Source organism: Myotis myotis, unplaced genomic scaffold (genome assembly GCF_014108235.1).
Source record: "Myotis myotis isolate mMyoMyo1 unplaced genomic scaffold, mMyoMyo1.p scaffold_m19_p_10, whole genome shotgun sequence".
In the NCBI taxonomy this organism is placed as follows: Eukaryota; Metazoa; Chordata; class Mammalia; order Chiroptera; family Vespertilionidae; genus Myotis; species Myotis myotis.
The window spans coordinates 42,879,597-42,900,036 of record NW_023416314.1 but is presented as its reverse complement, the minus strand read 5'-3'; the positions used below and the strand labels follow the sequence as shown (position 1 = coordinate 42,900,036).

The 20,440-nt window shown below is 39.0% G+C and overlaps 1 protein-coding gene across 1 annotated transcript; it reads left to right on the top strand.

Annotated features, from left to right (window-relative positions):
- Positions 1-5,696: 5,696 nt before the first annotated feature.
- LOC118663140 (olfactory receptor 52H1) lies at positions 5,697-8,209 on the top strand. Its single transcript, XM_036322544.1, has one exon. The coding sequence runs from the start codon at positions 5,708-5,710 to the stop codon at positions 6,653-6,655; it is 948 nt and encodes a 315-aa protein (XP_036178437.1). The 5' UTR covers positions 5,697-5,707; the 3' UTR covers positions 6,656-8,209.
- The last annotated feature ends 12,231 nt before the right edge of the window (positions 8,210-20,440 follow it).

The window sequence follows — 20,440 nt, the reverse complement described above, 5'->3', positions numbered from 1 at the left end:
GAAAAATCCTAACTTAACTCTGGTGCCGTGTCACATATAGAAATTTTTTGATATCTGCAACCATTGTAAAACAAAGACTTATATTTTTGATATTTATTTTATATATTTAAATGCCATTTAACAAAAAAAAACAACCAAAAATTTGAGTTCGTGTGTCACCTCTCACATGTGTGTCATAGGTTCGCCATCACAGTCCTAGGAGCTGTGTCAGTGAAGGCATATGTCTGAGATTTTGCTGCCTGTGGATTCCTCTAATATTTTTATGGTTTCCTATCTTACATTTAAGTCCTTTGTCCAGTTTGAGTTTATTTTTGTGTATGGTGTAAGTTGGTGGTCTAAATTCACTTTTTTACATGTGTCTGAAAATATGTTTTAAAAAGAGGAAAATTTATTTTATATACTTATATATTTAAAATCAGAGTGCCAAGGAGAGACATCTGAATATGACAGCATGTTCATTAGGTGTGTTTCTTTTAATAGTACAAAGTATCTTTTGCTTCACTTGATATTTTTTACGTTTAATTTTCCCTTTTCTGATTTTTACTTTGCTAGGCTTCTTCCTTTATATTTATTTATTTTTATTAAATTTATTGGGGTGATATTAGTTAATCAGATGATATAATTTTCAAGTGTACATCTCTATGATACATGATCTGTATATTGTACTATGTCCCACCACCCAAAGTCAAGTAATCTTCTGTCATCATATATTTGGCCTCCTTTACCCTTTACTATTCCTCACTCCCTTCCTTCCAGTAACCACCATACTATTGTCTGTGTCTACAAGTTTGTTTTATATCCCACCTTTATATTTTAAATTGTCTGAAGTACACTTGTCTCTCTGTTTTAGATCTTTCCCAGGTGAGCAACATATAATCAGATTTTATTTTAAAAGACTTCAGTGTTAGGAAGTTCAAACAATCTCTAATTGTAACCTAAGTGATGTGCTTGATTTTATGATGCTAATTTGTCACATATAGTCAGTTTTCTATGTTTCCTTTATGTGACTTAATTTTATATCACTTGCTATCAATATATCGTGTACATGCCACGTGCCACATACTTTATAGAGAGGTTTGGTTATATGCACAGGACTCCTTACATTGGATCCTCAGCTCTACCATTTTCTTATTGTGTGACCTTTGGTAAGCTACTTAATATCTCTCTGCCTCAGTTTCTACATCTTTAAAACTGTATAAATGTTTTACCTATTTCATAGGGTTGTTAAGAGAATTATAGAAGTGATTTCATGTAGAGCTTTAGATTTGTGTACTATATTAAATGTTCTCAGAAACGATGAACTCTTGCTATGGAGGTTGCTTATTTATTTGCTTTTATCTTGACCTGGAATTTAGAATGTATAAATTCTATATTTTTCCACTAGAGGTCACCTCAGCATTGATCAAAAACACATTTGTACCAATTTCCTCATTAAATCCTAAGTGTGGGCTGGAGGCTGAGCTGCATATGCTTTATGCTTACATCCACATATATGCTGGTCTTCTAGGGAAACATAAACAGTATAAGACTCCACTGTAGAGTTTATTAGTGTAGTGCCTGGGGCCTCACTCTGAAAAACAATATTTGACTATCTTGAAGTGGGACATTTAATAATTTTAATGGGTGCACTGTGTTATTGATTTTCGCACATTCTGTCCTATTTAATTTGTCGATCCTTATATAACCTTAATGGGTAGGAATTATAGATGATCACACTTTAATAGAAAACTTGTCCAAAATCTTTTATCTAGTAAGTGAGAGCATGGACTCAAAACCTAGTGATGTGATAGGCACACATGCACACACAACTGCACACCCACAGGCACATCATCTCACACGCAAATGCAAAACCAAAACTGCGCCCTGAGGCAATGTTAGTGCGCAATCGTGGGCAGGATTAACATAAGCTTCTTTATACTCTTCCCTTGAGAGTCAGGGTCCCTCAGGCCCTCACTATCTACCTCTTCCCTATGTTGAGCAGTTACCAGAAAAAATAAATGAGCAGGGAATCACCTGCCCATCAGTCTCTTCCTCTCATCTTCATTTATTTCTTTGTTTGGTGGCTCTGTCCCTCTTGTAGATCCTCCGTATGCTGGTCAGCACAATCTTTCTTCTCTCTATTTGGCTCTATTGGAGATTAGGTGAGTCCCTGGCTGTTCCCAGGGATGTTGTTTGGACTCAGATTTGGAGAGAAATGGGGAGGGAATGAAAAACTCTGCGTCTCACTTTCTAGGAGCCAGGAACTAAGTACTATAGCTTTCTTTCTTGAGCAACTCCCAACTATAAGCCAAGAGCATGCTCTCCAGTACTTGTATATGCTCCATCAATGGGACTCAAAAGATTAGAATAAATGGACAATTATATAGTTGGGTTAAGAATTGCCATTGTAAGTTGTCAGGCAATTTCTCTATCAAACATCTGACAAGGACCCGTAGCCCTAACTTAAGAGTGGAATTAAGTCTGGGTTTGTGTGTGCCCAGGGGTGCCCTTAGTTTTTATGCATCTGTCTATTTTGATTCTTTTTTTCACTCTGTGGTTTAACTTCTAGTAATAATACTGATGATATAAAATATAATCTAATAAAAATAAGTAAAAATTATATGCTTATTATGTGCCAGGTACTACACTAAAATGTGGTTTTGGAGAGTGTCTTATTTCATCTTAATAATAACAGCAAAAATTAGAAATATTGGTCCCTTTTTGAAAATGAGGAGCCCAAGGATCATATAGTTCAAGTAAGCTTGCCCAAGTTCCAAGTTCACACAGCCAGTCAATTATGGAACTGGTATTAAAGTGCCTACTTTTCTGGCTCCAGAACACATACTCTTTGCCAATATTTTATTAAGATACTGTGGGCAATTGTGTATGTGTGTGTATATCATAATAACATAATCACATTTAATAAAAATAATACTAATTACTTCATATCATCTAATACCTACTTCATATTTAAATTTACTCAATTATACACTATTTTTCTTTTATACCTGGCTTATTTAATCAGAATCCAGTCAAGAATTGCATTTTCCTCATTTAAGCCCCATCTCTTTTTAATGTTATTGACTTATTGCAAAATCAGACTGTCATGTAGATTGGCCCACGTTGTGAATTTGTTGTAGAATGATAAACTTCAGATTATCTTTCTTTACGTGTGCCCATGTATGTTTGTATGTACTTTTGAATGACTGTGTAAACATCTATTGCATCTGAGTGCATAAAAATATAAAAGCTAGAAAAGACTTCTTCACATGTGTATAAAAGAAGGATGACCTCAGACAAGCTGGAAGAGCTATGATTCAAAATATATAATTTTAGGGGGCTGATGCCATATGTTGTTGGAGTAAATAAGGAGCACAGAAGAGAGGTTTCAACAACCCAATCAGATCTTTGCTGTTGGCAATAGATGAGTGCAGGAACCCAAATGGACAAGAGAGCCAATGTGAAGCTAAATTGGAGAACACAGATATTCAGCAGACGGAGACTGGACTGCTTGGCCCACTGCCTGAACTCTGAGCTGTGTTCCCAGAACCTAGAACCTCTGAATTATGAAGACACAGTAGAGGAAGGTTTTGAGTTGCTGTAAGAAAAGTGTTTGTATTTATAGATAAGGGACGGTCATAAAGAAAAGAAAAGAAAAGAAAAGAAAAGAAAAGAAAAGAAAAGAAAAGAAAAGAAAAGAAAAGAAAAGAAAAGAAAAGAAAAGAAAAGAAAAGAAAAGAAAAGGACAGAAGAGAAGAGAAAGAGAAGGAGAGAAAGAAAAGAAGAGAAGAGAAGAGAAAAGAAAAGAAAAGAAACGAAAAGAGCAACCTGTTCCTCATTTGGCAAAGCAGAAGACTGGAGAAATTAAGTATTGGTCTGGGAGATGGAAGGTATGGTGAGCTGGACCTAAGAATGAGATTCAAAATAGGGGTAGACATAAGGTTGAAGATGAGTTATGTCATTGTCAGATTTGGAATCTGAGGCATATGGCCATCATAAGCTTCCTCTTAGTTCTGATCTTGGGAACCCCTGGCCTTGCTGTACAGTTTGTTATCTGAAGATTATAAATAGTGTTCTATGTATTTGAGAAGAAAGCAGGTATTGGGGATTAGTCTTTAAAAGTGAAATTTTTCAAGTAAAGGTTTTGGGCAGTTGTTACATAGCAATGGAAGTGCCAAAATCCAAAATCCAATCATAGAATATTTTGATTACGATTTCATTGTTGTGTGTGTGCAGTGCATATGTGTCTGGTGTGATTTCATTGGTGTGTGTGTGTGTGTGTGCAGTGCATATGTCTGGTGTGTGCATGTGTGTGTGTGTATGTGTGCATGCATGTGTGAGTGTGTGTGTGTGAGAGAGAGAGAGGGAGAGAGAGAGGAAGGGTTGTTTATGTTTGTGAAAGATAATGTAAGGTAAACATATGATGGTAAAATGTATGAGAGAATGTAAATATAGTTCATAGTATGTTTGGGGTTGTAAGTATTAAGTATGTGCCTGTATCTGAGAAAGTATGTGTACTGGGAGTCTATCGTCTATTTCAAGAATATGTGTTGACAAGGAAACAATCCTTCTTTCGGACAGCAATCTTGACTACTAGTGCCATTAAGTCCAAAAGATTAGATTGTTATACAGCTGTATAGCATATAGGGTTCTGAAAAACAATTTTTAATTTTTATTATTTTGCATGAGCAAGAGCAAGAGCTCACCAACCTCAGCTATAGAAAATGTTTCTAATTTAAAACTGAGTTATAAGCGAGTCAGTGAAAGATAAATGCCATATAGATACAGTGAACAAATATAGACACAGAGGCAAAGAAGCATCGAACAGACTGTCAAACTACAGTGGGAAGGTAGAAGAGGGTTGGAGGGGGGGTAAGAGATTAACCAAAAGACTTGTATGCATGCATATAAGCATAACCAATGGACACAAGACACTGGGGCAGGGGTTGTGAGGGCATGTGTGTGTGTGGGGGGGGGGGGGGGGGAGGGGAGGTCGGTAGGAGATCAATGGGGCAAAAAGAATATGTAATACTACTTATAATACTTTAAACAATAAAATTAAAAAAGGCAAAAAAAATAAAAACAACAAAATGTTTACTTGTGACTTCTTAAGTATATATAATCACCAATTTACTAACTTTATAAAGAGATTTGTTTCTGAGAATGACTATTTTTATTTTATTTTGTTAAAAAATGCCACATTCCAAATAAATGTTTTTTAAACAACTGGAAAAAACAACAACCCTGAGTTATCCAGCATACTGTTGGAACTCAGCTAGTGTTTCTTAAGCTGACTTAGGTTTTTGAATGGCAATAAGGGGTTGTTGACCTTACAAACCTAAGAGCCACAGTCACCAGGTAGTTATGAGTAATTGTCCTGAGGCAGAGATTGATATTCCACAATGACAGACAAGCAGATCTTAACCAATAATGTCCATAAAGTCATGCAAACTATGTTTAAATCAGCAGGAAAAAAGAGAAGATATTCTCTTTATGTAGAACAATCATACATTCCAAATACATCTAAGACAATCGTGGTTTACCTGCCATTATTATGATATAAACCTTTATTCACGTCTAACATTCCTATTTAGGATGATAAATTATATGATCAGTTTATCTTTAGGAATTGATAATGATGAATGGTTGCAGGTGAGAGTGACCCAAGTGACCCTTAACTATCTTCTACCACCCTCTGTCCTCAGGATCCGGGACATCTTGACCTGTCATGATCACTTTCAACCTGAGCAGTTACAACCCAGGACCCTTCATCCTGGTGGGGATTCCAGGCCTGGAGCAATCCCATGTGTGGATTGGGATTCCCTTCTGTATCATCTATATTGTGGCTGTGGTGGGAAACTGCATCCTTCTCTACCTCATCGCTGTGGAGCGTAGCCTTCACCAACCCATGTTCTTCTTTCTCTCCATGCTGGCTATGACTGACCTCATCTTGTCCACAGCTGGTGTTCCTAAAACACTCAGTATCTTTTGGCTTGGGGCTCGAGAAATTACATTCCCAGGGTGCCTCACACAAATGTTCTTCCTCCACTATAGCTCTGTCCTGGATTCAGCCATCCTGATGACCATGGCATTTGATCGTTATGTGGCCATCTGTTCTCCCTTAAGATACACCACTATCTTGACCCCAAAGATGATCATCAAGATTGCTGTGGGCATCTCTTTTCGAAGCTTCTGTATCATCTTGCCAGATGTATTTTTGCTCACACGCCTGCCTTTCTGTCGGACACGCATCATACCCCACACATACTGCGAACACATAGGTGTGGCCCGACTGGCCTGTGCTGATATCTCCATCAACATCTGGTATGGCTTTTGTGTTCCCATCATGACAGTCATCTCAGATGTGATTCTCATTGCCATTTCTTACGCTCTTATTCTCTGTGCTGTTTTTCGCCTCCCTTCCAGAGCTGCCCGGCAGAAGGCACTTGGTACCTGTGGTTCCCATGTCTGTGTCATCCTCATGTTTTATACACCTGCCTTTTTCTCCATCCTCGCTCATCGCTTTGGACATAATGTTTCACGTACTTTCCACATCATGTTTGCCAACCTCTATATAGTTATTCCACCTGCACTCAACCCCATTGTCTATGGAGTGAAGACCAAACAGATCAGAGATAAGGTCATACTTTTGTTTTCTACCAAAGGTATAGAATAATGCACAATAGAAAAGTTAGGATAAGTGTATAGTGTATTATTGTAGCAAGACTTATAAAAGCAAACACTATTGAAAGTAAGAACTGCCTGCAGGCACTTTTGCATACCAAGAAAATGGTATGACCTCTATAGGAGAGATGATTCTATGTAGAAAAATTACTTGATGAGTTGTTTGCTTGTGGAAATTTTACTAGATATGATCAGGAAAAAGGAGATGAAAATACAGAGCTGAGTTATTCCAAATGAAAAAAAAAATTGAAAATTGAGACTTACAGTTTTGGAGAAAGAAAATGTGTTAAATGAGATAGACACACTGAAGAACAGAGACTAAAAGTAAAAATATCAATCAGAAATTTCTTATTTAGGGGATTAGTAGATGGATTTAGGATATTTATAATAATATTTTATTCTAATTAGTTTCCATCTTATGCTTCATTGTAAATCCCTTTAAGTATCCCATCCCCCTGCACACAAAACATTTTCAGTACAATTTGCTATAAGCTATGATTTCTATCAGCAGTGTTGTAATGGAAAGGAGAGAAGTAGTATATTTATCAATGCCAGGGGTATTGGCACTGGTACTGGGAGAGGAGAGTAGCTTCCAGGCTCCAAGACACATTGAGAAAATGAGCTCCCTAGTTGGACATAAAATAATTGGAGATCTAGGCAAAGAACTGGATTTGTCATTGTGGGTGCTTAAAAAAACCTCTTTCTCCTTCCTCATTATACATAGATGAGACTTCAAGGTAGTTCATTTGAACACTGAAGTTAAAAATGCACTCCATTGTCCAGAGGACTAGTGGAGTTCTTATCTATAGAATGTACTTTCTTGATTGTAAGACACAATTACAAGACACACTTCTGCAGTGAGGAAGGGGATGAGGAGGGCAACACTGTAATAAAATAACATTCACGGTCAGGTGCATCCAAATGTCACAAGCATTAGAAGTGAGCAAATACTATATGCTATGATAAAAAAAGTTATAGAGTACTGCCAACAAATTTAAAAATATATATATCATCTGGAAATTATTTATTGAGTAGATACTATATTCCAAACATTACTCTAAGGATTCAGAATATGAGGTCAATAATAATGAAAGAGGATCTGCCTTGTTTCTATGGAGCTTATATTCTGGGAAGAGTAACACATGAGCAGGAAAATAAATACATTCATTGTTTAAAATAGTAATATAACCAATAAGAAATAAAGCTATGTAAAGTGGTGCACTAAAACTGGATGAGGATAACAATGGCAGAGAGACTAGAGAATGCAGAGACCCAGGGCTGGAGACAGGTGACATGAATGAAAGACAGAAGAGGCTGGTGTGTCTGGCGCAGTGTGAGATGGGAATATGAGATGAGGGGTGAAGAGGAGCAGGGCCAGATCCTGTGGGAATGGAATCAGCCAATCTCATTCTTGGAAGAAGAAACTGAAGACCACAGAATATAGTGAGAATGGCTTTTCCAAGGCACACAGTAAGAAGTCATACATGTGGAGTTAGACAGAATAGAATCCGTTGGTGCTGCAAGGGTTCAGGAAGTCTCAGTTCGGGATGCCATTAATGCCAGAGTTCTTGTTCCGGCATCAAGAAGGGTTCAGCAATCTGGAGAAAGGCTGTGTGTAACTTAAGTAAGAGTGTCCAGAGACAAAATATAATTTTCAAAGGCATTTGGGGGTCAGAGGAGCTTAGCTAAAAGGAACTAAGATCTCGTAGTCTCAGGACCCCATGCTTTTTATTAACACAATTTGTCCGAAGGCGAGGTGGAGATATACACTTCAAAGGGTCAGGTTTCCTACACAGAGTCCATTGTCAGATTTGAGGAAATGCCTCCAGCTGTTCAGGTGTTTGGTCAGTAGGAGGCAATAACATGTAGATTAAAATGCCCTGAGCTGCCTGGCAGCAAGATATCAATTTATGCATCCCTTTCAGGTTTTGGGAAATGCCATCAGCCATTCCCAGATGATTCAGCCCTTGCTGACATGCTGGAATTGGCTTCTGGCAAGAATCTCTTACCCCCCAGCGCAGTGATATTCCTTCAGTGATATTCCCAGTGCATCAATGCAGCTTCACTCTTGTGAAATCAGACTCTACAGGAAGACAAAAAAATACCAGAGTCTGTTTTTTATTGTTTTTGTGAACTCTAGTTGTCTTAAGTTAAGCCACATTTGACTAACCAAGGATTCTGCTTTCTGTGCCAACTTGCTAAAAATGCTCACAAATATCCAAAGAGATTATCTCTTATTCTCTTGTGGTTATTTCCATTTTGCTGAGAATGTGAATTGGCCAACAGCTGATATTTTTAAAGTTTACTGAAGGAATAATAAATAAATAGAGTTTGGACCGAGATAATTTAAAAGTACATACATCTTTCATTCTGGTAGGAACTCAAACCCTTGATTATTCACCGACATGCACCAGTGGCTTCCATCAAAGCTTATACCTAGAAAAACAACAAAGGAAGGGATTGTCTCTTGCACTGTCTCCATTTCCTCCTCCAATCCCTGTCTTTGGCCCAGTTATCTGTTATTATTTTTCTACCCTGCCCAGGAGAGTTCATTTATTTACCTGGCTTTGTGGACTCTATGCTGGTAACTCTATATCTCAGTTTTTATATATGATCTTCCTTATAAATTTCATTACCTGCTCTCCTACCTCAGGGAATCAATACTAGGATTAAAAAAAAACACTATAGATGAATATGCTCTGCAGATTTTAAAATGCTATTCTAATGTTAGTTGTTATGTTAGTGTATTTACTAATTACCACAGTCTTTCTCATCTAGGACACATCACGTTTATATCTGAGCCCTCATTACCATTTAAAACTCTCCTACTCCACAACACACTGAATGAAGTCAATAATATTACAATAACTATGTATAGTATCCACTAGACTTATCAAGGTGATCAGTGTAAGTTGTATACATCTAATCACTATGCTGTACACCTAAAATTAATATTGAGTGTCAACTGTAACTGAAAAAACTAATAAAATAAAATAAAGTGCTCCCTCCCCTTTACTATTTATGGGAGAAGAAAACAGATTAGTGTTCTTCCTTCAAGTTTAAATTTACTACCATAGCTTGCAATGACTCTTTCTGGTGTGACTGGTTGCAAAATTCTGTCCCATTGTTAGACCATGAATGAAATTACATGTTTTGGTTCAGATTCAAAAAGAATAATTATACAAAAATCAGCAGGTAATTTTCTCACACATAAATTGCCTCATCCTATATATTTTCCTTGTTGTGAATTCCACATCTCTTATATTAGATATAAGCTAGTAAGACCCTATCAATAAGATAATTGACTTATCTTCCCATCCCAATATTTTAGAACTAACTCTATTCTATAAGAAGTAGGGATCGTGAATATGTTCCTCATACCCTCTCTTCTAGATGTCCCACATCTAACCATTCTTTAGATCTTTAGCCACACTCACTCTGACATCTCATTTGCCCCATCTTGGCCAGATACTTGCACTTTGTACCTAGACCAGTTATTACATATATGCTAATGCCATATGCCAACGACAATTAGATATAGTTATTGTGTTCAGAAGAATAATGTAGGGGTATTTAATATGAGTAACAAAACAGATTTATAACACTTGCCTTAGAAGAAAAGAGGCAGTTGGAGGTTTTTAATGGCTTGTTTTGCCATTTTTGAGCTTATATTATTGAAATAAATTTACAAGTAATTTATGTCATCATTGTAGTCCAGGAGCATTCACAAAGCACCTCTTATATAAAAGAAAATGCATACAACTGGGAGTAGAGATGTAAAGCAAGTACACCTGCTGCAAACAATCAAGAGGTTTATCGTTTAGCCCAAGGAGGAAATTCACATGTAGATTTATTCAGATTATTTTACATTTGCAATGACTGGGGTAGAGAATTAGGGAAGCACAATTGAAGCCTAATCAACCATTTCTTGGAGTCAAGGGAAGCTTACTGGAGGAGTTCATTTCTGTGATTATCTAGAATAGCACAAAAACTCTGAGCTCCAAGAATAAGAGGAACAGAACCTGCCACCAGAGGGGATTGCCTGAGACTGGGTGAGAAACCATGTGTTTCAAAGATCTGCAAGTCCAGGTTGATGGGGGAAACCATCTCTAGTGATGATGGCATTGTTCAGGGAGTTGTATGGGTTGGGCAGTGAAAAATGTGGGAGCTAAAACCTAGTCTTCAGTGGATGTAGGGAACTGACCAAAATATCAGTAGATAAGATCTGTGAACTGTCTCATAGCTTGGTGCTATTGTTGGCACTTGAAAGCTAATAATTAATCACACATTCTCTACTTCCTGTTGCAAACTAATTGTAACATAGGCATAGGAGGCAGACAGATGGATATAAAAATAGGAGCTTTATTTCTGGTAGTATTTAATTCAAGAATGTGATATGACTGGATATTCAGATTGGCTATTTATTTATTTATTTATTTATGCTTTTCACTATTTTATTTCCAAGTCTTAACTTTGGGGGACATGCAGAAGAGAGAGTGAAGGAAGATTCATAGTACAATCAACACTAGCTTATTTTTTTCTGCAGAAGGCAACCATTGGATAACAAATGTGGATGTACATATATGTGTAAATGTAGGGAAAGGCCTTTAGATAAGTTTTTCTCAAACTATCAATGAAGAAGAACCACTTTTTTAATTCACAAAAACTATAGATTAATACTTTCACAAAATACAATGAAATAAATAACTAGAAAAATAAAATTTAAAAATAACGGTAGCACATACAATCTTATTTCTATTACTATATTCAAAAGGCATAAAATATATTACAAAACTATAACCCAAATAAACACAGAAAAAATGAAAGACTTACAAAAATGGTACATAATGTTTCTTGAAAGTGTGCATGTAGGTGATTAATGTAGAGAACTCAAGTTATATCATGACATTTTGTCATTTTTTAATTAAACAGAAATTGTAAGTGGATAGTAAAAATCTCATACTTTTTAAAGCAATACCATGTATATCGCATTTAGACATTTTTAATGTATCAAATAAACTTGCATCTTTCTTGTTAATTTATCTAACAGTTTGGATTCATGACAATGCTACTTGTAGGCATTAATTTATAATTGAATCATTTCTGTGTGTTTGTTTGGTTAGGTGTTGCTTTCCTAGTATAAATACTAGACAAATCTGTTTCACAAAGCTCTATTAATAGAAATGGCAGAAATAATTCTAAAATAATTTCATCATTTTAAGAACATTTATTTTTATCTTTTATTTAAAATTAGGCAAACAGTGGGAATGGCTGGGGGGGGGGGCATCAATTGGGGAAAAAGGAGACATATGTAAAACTTTAGACAATTTAAAAAATTAGGCAAGCAAAGCTATGTTTTTATTAGTCATGTTCAATGCTTATTAGTAGCCACTTCCAACAATCTATCTTATATTTTTATAGTTAAATTCAAATATCTTTCTTTTGAATCCTCATCCAAAGATATGTGGGGTTTTTTTGTTTATTTGTTTTGTCTTTTTTTTAGAGAGAGAGAGGGAGAGAGAGAGAAAAAGAGAGAGATCAGTTGTTTCCTGAATGCTCCCTGACCAAGAATCGAACCTGCAACTTAAGTATGTGCCCTGACCAGGAATCAAACCTGCCACCTTTTGGTGTATGGGACCATGCTCCAACCAACTGAGCCATCTGGCCAGGGCCAAATGATCTTTCAATGAAAGAAATAGAATCTAAATATTTAAAAATCTTTGTGTGAATTTTGTTTTGATGGAAAATAAAATTCAAAACATTTTATTAAATTTATATATATATTGCAGATGCATAATATATAGCTCATCACTTATTTTATTAAAAACTATTGTTATTTTATGAATTATGTCATAATATTATGAAGAAACTCTGATTTTCCAAACTTCCAACTTCTATATGTACCTCTAAAATGTTTCCACTATTGAAAAGCATTTGCATGAAAGTATTAAGAATACCAAATATGGTCAAATAAGAGAGTATGTCTATCCAATTTACACCCTTAAAAAGTGGGGTCAAAAGATTTATTATTTTTCAGAAACATTAAAAGTACATCCCATCATTTAAACATCTCAATAGAGCTTTTCCCCATAATAACCATAATTCTTCATTTGGCAGTAAAGAGAATAATCTTGAATTTAACACATTAATTTTTATAATTCCACATTCTTTCTGTAGCACTAAACATATTATTCAATTTAGCAGACTTTTATATTTCATTGCAAGATTTTTGGTTTACATTCTGATGTAAGTTCCTTATAATCTTGGTAGCTACTGCAGGTTTACCTGTACCTATCACTGTTCCATTAGAACATACTTTTATACCAAACTTAAACTCTAAACTACATTGGTTGATATTGTATCCTTCATAGTTTTATATATAGTTCAGTGTCAGTTGGGTTTGTCAGCAAAAGTGTTGAAAGTATAACTCTTCCTTCACATCACTGTCACTCTGAAATCACACATATGATAAAATAACTATCAGGCTACTAATACCAGTGCATTCATCAAGTTGCAATAAAAATACTTTGCCAGCTTTATTTACTTATTTGTCCTGTGAGTTGGACTTCCTTATCATTAACTTGTTCCTAAATGTGCAAAGTTGTTTTTAGAAAATGGGCAGCCTGCTTAGGGCAGGTCCCCCCACAGAAAGTAGTGCAGGTTGGGTTCCTTACTCAATACCCTCAGGAATAAATCGTCACATTTGCACAGTGGGCTTGTTGCTTGTGGTCTCTGGGCCATATCTCAATAACTACTTTCACACACTCTAGATGATACTGTATACACACACACTCCCCAAGGAAAAGGCCAACATGAGACGGGCTTAGACTACTCAAGAGTATTAAACACACATGATTACAATAGCATTCTAAGTGTTTTTACCCATGAGGACAGATGACAAATTATAGGCACATCAGCAGGGCCAGGTGTGGGAGTAGCCAGGACAACTCTGCTCTACACAGGTGTGGCTTATGGGAATAGGGAGATAGACTGGAATCTTGGTGAGGGGGGAGTCACTGGGATCGAGGTGTCTTTGGGGCACTCAGATACAACTCTTGGAGGGTCTGGTATTGCATAAAACGTTTTTTGTTTTGTTTTTGTAAATTGTGAATTCATTCTATGATAGTGTAACCCCCTTATTTTATTCAAATATAAACTGTGGGTGACATACTGTGAAACATTTGCCATTATCACATTCTATTATGCCCTTCTAAGTCAGGGGTGGGGAAACTTTTTTCTGATAAGGGCCATTTGGATATTATAAGGGGCCATTTGGATAATTACAAAATTATCAACTTAGAAATTAGCCTGCTATATTTGGTCAAACATTTAATTAACACACCCCTAATCCCTTGGCAGGACCAAACCAAATGATTTCACTGGCTTTATACGACTCATGGGCCGGATCTTCCCCTGCTTTCAGTAAAAAAGAGTACTTTTTTTTTTTTTTTTTTTTTTAGGAAAGAATGATATTGTGAAACTATGTCTGTTATTAGGATTCAATACTTGCCCCATGTTTGTCCAGCAAGTATGTCAGAAAAGCAGAGTTTGTCATCAAGCTGACTCTTTCCCAGTTACACTACTTTGAATAATGTTGTGTTCATTCTCCTGAGCTCAAGGTGCCCTGCTAGGTGCTTTACTCTAAACATCACAAACACTTTTTGGGAAGATACACTACTCCTCATCATACAAAGGGAAAAAAAAACACTAAAGGTAGAAGAATTAAGGTACTTGCGAGAGGCTACGGAGTACAGGAGCCTTATTCAAACCCAGGTCTGCTGGATTCCATAGCCCAGGCTCTTTCCACTGAGTTGCTTTGTTTCTTTATAAGGCTAAGGAGGCAGAAACAATACGAAATCATAATGACTATCCATTTCAATTGGGTTTGTCCTTAGAGTGAAACACATCTCCATCTGAATTTGCTGCTGTCACTTCAGTGGCTCTGCAGAGACCTCTCTGTTCAGTCTCTACCTTTCCCCAGGTCCCGAGTGTGTCAGGTATATACATCCTGGGACCAGTAAAGTCAGCAGAGATGACCACAGACCTCAACTAATTTCTCATTTACAGTTCACATCTGCCATTAATAGGTCCTCCATTCTGCCATGGGCTCAGTGTCCATGCCCTCCTGAGGGACTCAGAGAAGAGTCCCATCAATCCTTCTCACCCGCACCTGCTCTCTCCCAGCTGATCACAGGAGCATCTTTGGGTTTTCTAGGTCCCTGGTGCACTGACTGCTGAATGGACGAGCTGGAGTGGCAGAAACTGAAGCAGCATTGGTCAGGTAGAGGTTGGATGTCCATTCTTCATCTTCAATCCTATCTTCACAACATTGAGGTGAAAGGCTCCTGTCACATCAGAAGGAATTCATCAGCCAAGATCAGTCACATTCTCGACAATGTTTGGGGTTCCAGAAAATGTCTCCCCCCATTTCATACCTGAATTTATTCCATATTGAGCCAAACACTGAAGGTCCTTCTAAAAGTGACCATGCTTGAAGAGATGCTCCAGGAAGCCTCATTTCTGATGGAAATGAGTTGAACAGACTTACTTTTTGGAGAACAACTTTGGGGTGCAAAGGAGACTGTGTAGTGGAGGGTTAAGGTGGCTGTTAAGTTTGAGAACTGGGGCTAAGGTGTCACCACTCCCTTCCTCAGACTCACCATTCCTGGATCAGAATAACATGGACTGGTGAGGTTGGGTACTGGGAACAGGGAATAGAAGACAATGCTTCCAAATTCCCCATTTTATTTAGATACAGTGTTGTACCCAACCTACTTTTCTTGCGTCTTTGGCAAAGGAAGTTTTTTCTTTGGTCTAATCTGATCAAATCTGAATCTTTCAGCCTGACTTTTAGCCATTTTTTTTCAAAATCAAGATCATTCTGCTTTCAAATAACCTTAGTCTAGTCTACAACTCATCTTATTTTTTAAAGATATAATAAAAGATTTTTTTTAAAATATATTTTATTGATTTTTTACAGAGAGGAAGGGAGAGAGATAGAGAGTTAGAAACATCGATGAGAGAGAAACATCGATCAGCCGCCTCCTGCACATCTCCTACTGGAGATGTGCCCGCAACCCAGGTACATGCCCTTGACCGGAATCGAACCTGGGTCCTTTCAGTCCGCAGGCCGACGCTCCATCCACTGAGCCAAACCGGTTTGGCAATAAAAGATTTTTTATCAGATTATGAATTAAGAATTTAGTGGAAAAGAACTGGGTTCCAGAGTAATCAAAGTGCTAAGGATAATAATAACAATACGATTTAACACAATACTATTTAGGCATTTCCTGTGTTTCAGGCATTATTGTGCCCTATGGAATCGCTTTACATACTTTATTTTATTTATCCTTACAATATTCCTGTAAAGCAGGCATATTTATTATTATCCTGAATTTAGAGATAAGGAAATTGAGGCATAGAGAAACTGAGTTTCTTGTCCAAAGTTACACAGTTTATGTGTAGCAGGAATAGGATTTCAACCTTGATAATGAGTCTTCAGAACCCGCTCTGGATCTTAACCACTGTGCTTAAGTGAGAATAAACAGAAACAAGAAAAATATAACCTTGAACTACATTTCCCTTTCACACCTACCTCCTCCTCCAAAATCAGGGTGGGGACCACATATTCTGTTTAAATCAAAGTTCAAAGTGGCTAATCTATTCATCCCAAATAATATAACAAATCCAGACTGCTGTCTGAGTTTATTTCTTTTTTAAAAAAAATATATTTTATTGATTTCAGAAAGGAAGGGAGAGGGACAGAGAGATAGAAACATCAATGATGAGAGAGAATCATTAATTGCTGGCAGGTGTCCTGACTGGGAATCAAACCGTGACAGCTTGGTTCATAGGTGGATACTCAACCATTGAGCCACACTGGCCTCGCAGAGTTTATTTCTTGACCTTCTCCCACCATGCCTGCCTTCTTTTTCCCCATAACGCTTCCTGATGCATTTAACATGTTCTTTGATGTTCTTCTCTTTCCTGGAGGGAATACCTTGTCCCGCAGGTCCCTTAAGCAAGATACAATATGTGATCCATTCTGAGTAGAATGTCTCTGAGGAGCCAGAGGCCCCCTGAGAAGGATCAATGGAAAAAGAAGAGGGAGATGATGAACTCTGGCTTGTAACCCCAGGGAGAGGAGGTAGCAGATGGTGGGACACAAGTCACAGTCTATGACTGGTTCATTCAGGTCTGTATACCACCACTGGCCCCAAAAGTTCATGCCAGGGAGAAGGGGTATGAATGGAGTCTGGAATGAGGGCTCCCTCGAAGTGGGAGTGGAAACTCAAGGCCAAGTAGAGCTGCCAAATCTGTGTGAGCTGTAAAGGCAGCTTCTCCTGTCAAGAAGAAAATTGTTGTCGATTGAGGAGTCAGGCAAAAATTCCAGGAGAGGAACTAGTCCTGGACTGAGATCCAGGAGCTCTTATTCCTGGTCCCATCCTTATGTGACCCTATCTGTTCTGTACATCAGTTGCCTGATCATAGACATGGGCACACAATAGTGTGACACCTTTGAAGTACACCACCATCAAGGAGAAGCTTCAGGACTCCAAGACACAGCTCAGAGACAGTCCTGTGCCTGGGAGGTCAGGGAGATCAGAGAGCCTAAATAACTTCTCTCTCAATGTGTCCTTTTCTAAACTCCTGGCCTACAGAGGAAGCTGGGCCTTGTTGAGCTTGGAGATGAGGGACTGGGCAGGCAAGGAGAGCAAAGCAGGCAGGTGGACGATGAGAAAGGTGCAGCTGCGCCTGTAGAGAACCGAACACAGAACAGAGGCTGAGGCTGGAAGGTTGGAAGTGTGTCCTTGATTCTTGCTCCTCCCTGCCATTTAGCCTATGGGAGGAAATGGAAGGAGTAGAAGTAGGGGTGTGAACATGGGGGAAACAAGGGAGTTGTTTCTGGAATTTTGCCAAGAGGAAGTGTGCTAATAGGGCCCTCATCCTGAGTACAGAACTTTCTTACCAGGCCCCTGCCTGGGTACAGTTGTGCTTGCCCTGTGGTTTTGGGAGACAGGTTCTCAGACTCTCAGGGATTTGACATATCCTCCTTCTTTTGTAAAGGCTGGGTCTGCCCTGTGGTCCTGACAGAATGTTCTCAAGCTTCAAAGGAGCCCACAAGGGCTCCCATTGTGAGAGTGGCCCCATGACTCGGTGAAGCCTCATCCTTCAGAAGGAAGCTCTGGTTTCTAAACAAACAAGACTTCCATGCAGAAAAGTCTAGCCTGGCTTATTACCTGACCCTACTCTGCAAGAGCTGAAGTGTGGGGATGTGAGAGAAGGCCCAGAAGCAGTGCCGCAGAGAAAGCTAGAGCACACACAGAAGCTTGATAGCATCACTCAGGGCCAGAGACCTTATTCTCTGTTCACCTGCCCCAGGTTCCTCAGTGCCCAGGACCAGGTTAAAATAGCAGATGCTATATCTCATGAAGTTCAAGGACATAACTGTGGTCTTTAGGTGGAGCATGAAAAGCCTCTTCTAGGCTGTTTTGCACCCGCTTAAACTCAGATAAGTAAGGTCCTCCTGCCTCCACCATTTTAACCTGACCACCAATTGCACTGTTACTGTGGCATCTGAACTGAACCCAGTTGCTTCTATTGCAGCCTAAACTGGATGCTCTGCTGTACCCTCAGTGGAATCAGAACTTTCCAAGACCGAGTTCTGCATAATCCAATAATTTTCCCATGGACAAAAGACAGAATGAAAAGAGCCACCAAGTTGAGTCAAGGCATGGATATCTATACTGGTCAATGGAGGAAGTAAGTTTTTTAAAAAAATATTTTTTTTTATTGATTTCAGAGAGAAAGGGAGAAAGAGAGAGAAAGAAACATCAATGATGATAGAGAATCATTGATCAGCTTCCTCGTGCATGGCCCACACAGGGGTTCGAGCCTGCAACCTGGGCATGTACCCTGACTGGGAATTGAACTGTGATCTCCTGATTCATAGGTCGGCACTCAGTCACTGAGCCACACCATTTAGGCTGTGACTCAGGTGCACAGAGCTATGGTACATCAAAGCTGGGGGGAGGGATGTCAAAGGACACGGGCAGCTGAGAGAAAGTATTGTGTGACACCAGGCAGGGACTCCATGTTTGCTGAAGGGATGAAGACAGAAGGGGCTGGGGAAATGTGAATAAAATAGAACAAAGCTCTAGAAACTGATCTGGTTTCTGACCTGAGTGGTTAATACCTAAATAGGGGAGAGCTGTTGGTTCTGGAAGGGAAGGCAGTGGGCAATACCATGGCTGCCTCCTTGAGCTATTTCCCCACTTAGCTCAGACACTGAGCCTTCTCCTGCTTTCCCAACTAGTACCACTAGCTAGTTTCAGCTTCCAAATTATAGGATGATGACCCCAGCACCAGTTTTTATGATTCATGTTCTATCTGTTCTTCTACCATCCTTCCCTCCATCCCCCCTATCCTTAAGTTCTAGTAGCGCCCACCTAGACACTGAATCTAGATAGGAGTCCAATTTCATGCAGCTTAGGTTTTCCAACTCATTTCTTATTTCCATGAGCTATGTGGTTCTTCCAGATCCCGAGGTTATAGCCAGACCAGGCCGGAGGAATTGGAAAATGAATCCCTGGTCTTGGGCAGGAAATCAGAGGGTGCAAATCTATAAAGCAAGATTAGGTATAATATCTCATCAATTATTTCCCAGCAAAGCACAGGGCATGTCTCCCTGGAGTCATACATTCACCTAAGCTTCTAACCCTTTCCCCAGAAGTGTGGGTTTCATATGCCTTTCCCTACCAGGTATTGCATGCTGGGCAAGGGACCCTAAAGCATGGGATGAGTAAGCGAGGGCCTTTATGCCGAGTGCCCTTAATATCTGAAGTTGGGGCTGCAGTGAGAAGTTGGAAAGTAATAAAGGGTATAGACAGTGGAGCTACAAAGAAAAAATTCCTCAATGGAAAAATCTGACATCCACTTTGGTATTTGAGTAGGTGTGAGAAATACTTAAGAGGCATAGCAGCATCAGAGACACTGAACTGTGACTTCTTATCCAGGACTCAGGACCTAAACTCTTCCTTTTCTGTAGGAAGCCCAGCTGAGAGGCTAGGGGACTGAAGATTCAACAGGCTCCCGTGGCTGGTTAGAACTAGGAGGGAACTTTCCTGAAGGACAGACACTGATGGCTGCTGGCATCAGGAGTTTGGATAGGGGACTGCGTTTGAATAGTGGGGTGAGATAAAAATGTTTAAGAGCCTATAACCATGGAGGAGACAAATTTCTAGGGGTGAGACAGGGCACATAACAGAATAGACCAGTACAGTGTTGCTGAAGCCAGCCCCCTAGATATACAGCTTGGCCCTCATCCAAGGGCACATGGTTAAGTTAATGGCTCTGTCCTCAAGATGAAGCAGGTAGGGTTGCATTTCCTCTTAAAGTATTTCCTCCCTCAAGGATGAGGGAAATACCATAATCCATACTGAAAGGGATCCATTCCAAGGCCCCCACAGAATGCATCAGGTTTCCCTTAATCTGTTTGGACAAGGTGGCCCAGCAGGACAAGGGCAGATCTCAGCATGGGGATGGATGAGAAAGACACTGTAGTGAGAAACTCATTTCACCTCCTATCTGCAGGCATCAGTCTGTCGCAACCCTTCCCTCCCTCCCTTATCCCCATACCTTCTCCACACCCTCTCCCAACCTCAGTTTGTTTAGATGTCGAAATCTGTGCCCCCTCCTAGTGAGACTATTCACTTGGACCAGAGATAAAAGCCTAGGGAAACTCAGAGGTCTTAGTCAATCCTGCAGCTGATGCAAG